The 6,874-nt window shown below is 29.0% G+C and overlaps 1 protein-coding gene across 1 annotated transcript; it reads right to left on the bottom strand.

Moving 5' to 3' along the window:
* Positions 1-285: 285 nt before the first annotated feature.
* LOC110723391 (probable WRKY transcription factor 75) lies at positions 286-5,640 on the bottom strand. Its single transcript, XM_021902738.1, has 2 exons — positions 5,222-5,640; positions 286-548 (listed from the first exon to the last, which is right to left on the bottom strand). Exons 1-2 carry the CDS (start codon positions 5,629-5,631, stop codon positions 371-373), a joined length of 588 nt encoding a protein of 195 aa, XP_021758430.1. The 5' UTR covers positions 5,632-5,640; the 3' UTR covers positions 286-370.
* Positions 5,641-6,874: the final 1,234 nt, after the last annotated feature.

Genomic DNA, 6,874 nt, shown 5'->3' with positions numbered 1-6,874 from the left:
AATTTTAATGATTATCATACAAGTTTGATTCTACTCTTTCATTTTGTTTTCCCAAGTGACAAATAAATTAAAGGTGTATTAAAAAAAAAAAAAAAAAAAAAAACAAAGGCAGGTTTGACAATTATGGTCAAACTCAAGCACAGTTACTGTATGACTTGTGAGTATATATCTTTAATATAGTTATTTGTAAAAAAAAAAAAAAAAAAAAAAAAAAAAAAAGAAAAAGAAAAAATATATATATATACCGTAAAAAGAAAAGAAAAGAAAAAAGAGAGAGAGAGAGATAGTAATTATAAAGATGTTCCATTTAAAATATTTTTGGTCGATCTTGTTGGAATTTTGATTATAATTAATTATGGAAAAAGTATATCTAAGGAGGGACGTAAATCTGCATTTGCTTCAAAATATGTTCGAAATTATCAGTAGACCTCTCAACTGGATGTGTATGTACTCCTTCATATGTTGTTACCACCACTTCTTCATCTTTTGTTAGTCTCTGCACTTGCTTCTTTACGTTACACCCTCCATGAGTACATCGATAATAGCTTCTGCCATCATAATTAAATATGCGTCAATTAACTGTTAGTCAGGGGAGGTAAATACTCTAAAATAAACAATACCTCTTACATATCAATTCAGTCTAACTTTGATGAAAGTCAATATCATTTGGAACTTGGGAGAGGGAGGGAAAGTTAAGGGAACTTTTACCCTAATGATTAATTCTCATGACCTTGAATTGTTAAAACTATTATGATTTATGAGACCAAACATTTACCATTAGTTTAGGCTTGAATCCTAGCTGGATGAATAAGATAGATGGTACGGTGAATTTGTATTATACGAAGTGTGTATAATGTATAATCTGATCTAGTCTTTTTACGAACATATCATTTGTAAATCCGTTATAATGCGACACATATGAAACGCCACGTGTTAGTAAATGGGATGTGCAAAAAGGTGTCTGTTGCTTAGGTATGCATGCATTGCCTTAAATTGTGCCAACTGTACATTTCATTAGCAAGCTATATATACTCGATCTGTCTATTCGGGAAACTAGGTCAGGTTCGGTGAAATCAAGTCAATTTTATTTTAAAATAGTCATATTAAATTATTGCCTCCATATGAATCGAAATCTTAATCGGGTTTTTTTTAATCGATTCAGATTGAATCGGTCGGATTAGTTATTTGACACCTTCATATCCGAGTGTAGTGTATCTTTCAAATATATGTTTTTTGGGGAGTTGGCCTAACAATAATAGTAATAAAGACTTGAATTAATAACTTTTGCAAGGTGCTTAGCTATCTCATAATTATTGGCTTCCCTACCCGGCCAAGTGGCCAACCCTGGGCTCCTACATGCTCACGCTCCCTACATTCAATTTCAGGAAAAAGAGTACGGAAACTGCCTCCACACTCTCATCACATCCTAAATGACGTTAGTTGTCCTGCATGCGCACGCTATCTAACTGTTACTTGTTAGGGGTTGGGTGATTAGTGATACGGATACTCAATTATTAGAGATAGCCAGACAGGCAAGCTTCAGTTGTGACTTGTGAAAGAGAGGCGTCGTAGTACTGCTTCCGATACACTTTACCTAGGATCAAAGCATCGAGCATGGTGCTCCCGGACCACCGGTGTTGTGAAGTTTATGGTTGGACTAACATGTTAGCTAGTAATAGTGCACATGTGTCAACAAAATGCATGTAGTGAACGTGCCAGGAGGAACGAATTGAACACGGTGCATAAACATATTTTTTTTTTTATTTTTTTTTATTTTTTTTTTTCAAAGGCTGGTGCATAAACTTTTGGGTACATTGCGTGTTTTGTAATTTTACCATACAATTACCCATTTTAGAATAAGTTAAATTTAGGATAATTTTTAATCTGCTTTAGAGTAAGTATATAACTTGTAATCAATTTTTTTTATTGTAACTTAAGATGTTCATAATTCTTTGTAATTTTTAAGCTATTGATTTTATAAACGATAACGTAATTTAATAGTTTTATACATTATGAATTGAATAATTTGAACAGGGTAAATTTTTTATAAAGGAAGTAATTTGTTACTAAAAGATATTCCTTATTCATATGTAAGTTTTATTCAGTTGTAACTTTTGATTAATTCAAGGTAGCATCACCTCTAAATCTCTAATGTACAATAATTATTCTACAAATAATTTAATTTGATTGATGATTTAGATTTAATTTGTAAATCACAATAAAGGTTATTGATTGAAGTTTCATTTTGAGGAAATTTGTGACAAAATTTCGGAAGGAAATAAATTATTTTTGAGAGGTACATGCTCATCGGACAAATTGTTCACACCAAAAATATATGTATTGACACATCAAAAAAAGAAATAGGGCATACCAAAATGGATTAAAATGGATTTCTAAATAGACTTTTTGATTTTAGAATTTTTGTGCCGATGATGGATTTTTCAATGTGTACTTTTCCATACATTAGTCAATTAAAAGCTAACATCCACAGATACTAGTAATTAAGTTGAAATAAGATTGAAATTAAATCTAGCTACTGTTATGACAACTCCTTATTCCCCCAGATTTACATAGAGTTAGGTACATTCAAAGGGTAGTTTTTTAGCTTACCTTGCATCCGCATCACCGCATGTAAATATTTTTTTATTATTATGACTTAAGTTATTACAAGTATTTACTATTGTTAATTTATAGTAATATATACCAGTTGTATCGTACCATCGTTTTGCAAAAAGAACATATTATAAACATGTAAGAAAACATACAACTATAGTGAAAAGAACATACTATTAAAATGTAGTGAACATATACCTAAAGTAAAAAAGAGCATCTTTGCACCAAAAAAAAGAGTGAAACGAACATATGTCCATGTTCTTTGATTGTCAGTGTAGTGTACTTTTATTTGTGAAATGTTATTTGAATTTTGTCTTGAAATTATGGTGGATATATATAAATAATGTTCATTACATAATATTCATGTTCTTTATTAATATTACATATAGATGTTCTTTAGATAAAAAAAATTAATAAAAAAAAATAAAATAAAATTGTAGGTTCTTTACAAAACTGTTATATATTGTTTACAAAACAACGGTATGTTCTTTTCAAAACAGTTACATATTCTTTTCGCGTTTTTAGTCTATACCAAGCAAGGAACAGACTGTTGTACCTTAAAATTTTCAATATATACTGCGTAGTCATTGCCATTAGTAAGTTGACAAAATTGACGATCATGCAAATTATTATTATTATTATTATTATTATTATTATTATTATTATTATTATTATTATTATTATTATTTATGAGTAAGATTAGAGCAATCTAATATTACTCCTATTTCTAAAAGCTTTTTGTATTGAATGGTATTTGTCTCACAAAATAAAGTTAAAACAAGAATAATTTTTAGAGAAGGAAGGGTGTTTTTCATGTAGCACTATTTCTCATTATAAAAAATTTGAAAAGTTCTATTACCCACAAGGCCACATGTAAGATATCCTATTTTCCTCCATCTATCCTTTCTCCTAACCCCTTACACCCATTTATCTCACTTCTTTTATCCCACCCAATAATAATAATAATAATAATAATAATAATAATAATAATAATGAATGCAAAATGATAATAAACAAATATAATAATGTTTGTTGTTACCAAATTAAATCATTCTAAGGTTATACTTTGTATGTGCTAGGACAAGACCGGGATGATAATTAACTAGGTTTAATTTAGAACAAACTTAACAAAGGATGGTTCGGACCTAGATTGATATATAACAATTACTAGGTTCTAATAAATTTAAAATAAGTTACAAATAAAAAGTGCAATGAAAACACTCTTATTAGTTAGTTCACATTCTACTGATTCTAGGTTGCAATATCAAATTCATCAAATAGATTTAATATTACCTTCATCCATTAATTAGATTCCTACTTCTAGTATGCATTTATCCCTCACATAATAGAGAGAATTAGGAATCTAAGTAAGGGACGGAGGAAGTAAGATAATAATCTTAATTCTTAATAAGTGTAAAGCGAAAAGAACACACTCTTATTAGTTGGTTCAAATTCCATTATGTCGTATCAAAGTCATTGGCTATTGACGATGAATATTGCTGATTATGCATATTTTGCCAATTACAAGTTCCTTGATTAGATAGCCCTCTTTATTTTCTTCTTGAAATGATATAATTAGAATCCATCATTTTCATGCTAAAGATAGCACGCATTCAAGAGGGTTAGCATGAAATACAAGACTTAATAAAATTAATAACCAATTAGATTGGTGCAAATAAAACAACTCCAATTATAGCTTAAAGTTGGTAAATTTTATTACCAAATTAACCGGCTAATAATTCTACCTTTAATTTGTAGAATTTCATAAATAAGAAATTTCTTTGAGTCATCAAACTACAAGTAGATAGATAGATGATCGTAGGATCTTCATGAACCTCAGGTGTTTTTTTGGTCACAAAAGTGAAAAGCATGTGTAAAATATATTTATTTTAAAAAAGATTTCTTCCCTTTTTTTGACAAAATTATTAATCATTCCAATTTTCCAAATATTAAAACATTAAAAAATAATGAAAATAAAATTTAAGTATCACTCTAAAGACTTTGCTGATCGGCAACTGCCAATATACTCCCTCCGTTACATATTAATTCGCAACAAAGAAATATATTATGTCTCACAAATAATACCCCTTTGTTGCAAGTAATATGTAACGGAGGGTGTATATTTTTTTTTCTTTCACATTGCTGATTAAAATAATTTTAGTGATTACACTATTTATATTTAATTTATGTTCAAATCACCTAAGTTAAAAAAATTAATTTTAACAAAAAATAAGTTAAATTCATTAAAACAAGTTTTAACCAAGAAAATGTTGTGTTTTCTAAAGAACAAATAGCAATTCATTACAATGATTAGTTTAAATTAGAAGATATAATTTAATTTCAGTAGAAGTAATTTAAGAAAAACTATTTAATTTCAATAAATACCAATAATGCATTTCTCATACATGAACTTGTTTATTTTGTAGCTTTAAATTGAATTTTAATAATTGGGATCGCGCTATTGATTAACTATCTTTTATTGATTCAAATGATTGATACTAATTTTAATAAATCACATAATTATTGTTGTAAAAAACAATCACATAGTTAAAATTAAATGTTAAAGAATTGATTGATTGATTATATAATGCAGTATATTAAAAATTACCTAGGAAATTTGTTGTTCTTGACAGCCTTTTGCCCATATTTTCTCCAACGATAACCATCATCAAGTATATCAACCTGGCTCCTTGTATGAAAAGCATACCTATGCCTTCTCAATTTCATTTTCTCCTTGTTATCCTTCTTGTTCTCTTTAATTCCGCCACTCGACGATCCAACATATTCATTAGGAGCTAATCTTTTTCCATTATCATGTTGAAAATCCATATCCATCTCCATCCCTAGCTCAGTCTTTGTATTCGTCGTATTTATCCCAATAAGTCCATTCTTGTAAACATCAATCAAAGACAACGAAAAAGAAGAAGAGATGGGTGTATGATGAGAGATTGGAATAATGTTTGTCATTGAGAAAGGAAAATTTACTAAGGGTATTGATGAAAATGGAGTAGTAGTCATAGTAATAATGTTTTTTAGCTTCTATGAAAGAGAAAGAGAGGGAGAGAGAGAGAGTGAGAAAGAATGAATGAGGGGAGAACAACGATATGATACGTTTCTAAATGGAATTATGGATGAAGACTAGTACAAGGAATTGGAGGTAGTAGAAGTCAAGAAGTTTTGTCATTCATGCAGTCATAGAAGGTAGAATTTGTGGAAAAAGGATATTATAGGCGGCTAGTGAAGCCCCGGCTGCATATTATTTGAGATCCGTATTGAATGTAACTTGTTTTAATATCGTGCGATACACAGTTTTATAGTACAGAGTATTGTTAAATTTAATATAAGTTATTGGCTCGGCGATGACCGGGTCATTATAAATTTATTACTTTAATCGAATTATATATATTTTAATTTGTTTGTCACTACGATATTAAATAGTGATTTGAAAAAAAAAAATTAAAGATGATAGGTTAAGTAGTTTGTTGTTTGTATAAGCTAGTTTGACTATAAGAATAATTTTTTGTTAGTAAATATAAGGTACATAATAAACCAAATCCGTTGTGAAAAGAAATTTGAAAAAAAAAAATGGAGTTATGTTTAATTTCTTACAAATTTATTAGTGTGCAATTATTAAGGTGTTACATTTCAAAGGGAAATTTAAATAGGGTGTTGCATATTAAGAGTTTTTCAATAATGTATGGAGTTTTTCAATCATTAATGGACTGGTACGATGTGGCGTCACATATATATCAAATGGCAAAATTGGTGACACGTGGTAAAAAAAACATGTCTTGCCATGAGTTTTAATAATATACTATGTACTCCGTATATTGATTTTATTTGATTTCGAAAGTTTCGTTCATTTATGTTGTGTTTAGTTCATCTTATTTTTATTTATTATCCCTCTATTTTTATTTAAGTGCTTTATATTGATTAAGTATGTATGTCAATACAAAACTTTGACCAATAATATATTTGATTATCAATAAGTATACAAACATATAAAATATTAGTAATTTATTTATTGAGAAGATTCCAATAAGCACCACAAATTGAAAAAACTAAATGGGCACCGATTCAAAACCCCCCTAAGACACTAGTTTTGAACTGGTGTTGATATGGTTGGTACCAAAACCAAATGATTAAGGCACTAGTGCCCTTTTGTTATAAAAGGCATCGATTCAAATGCCAAACCAGTGTCCACTGGTTAATGGTTTGGCCTCTGAGTCAGTGCCCTTTATGCGTGTCTATTTTTTTTTTT

This window comes from Chenopodium quinoa, unplaced genomic scaffold (genome assembly GCF_001683475.1).
Source record: "Chenopodium quinoa cultivar QQ74 unplaced genomic scaffold, ASM168347v1, whole genome shotgun sequence".
NCBI classification, from domain to species: domain Eukaryota; kingdom Viridiplantae; phylum Streptophyta; class Magnoliopsida; order Caryophyllales; family Amaranthaceae; genus Chenopodium; species Chenopodium quinoa.
The sequence above is the reverse complement of the archived record's forward strand: the minus strand, read 5'-3'. Positions and strand labels throughout refer to the sequence as shown.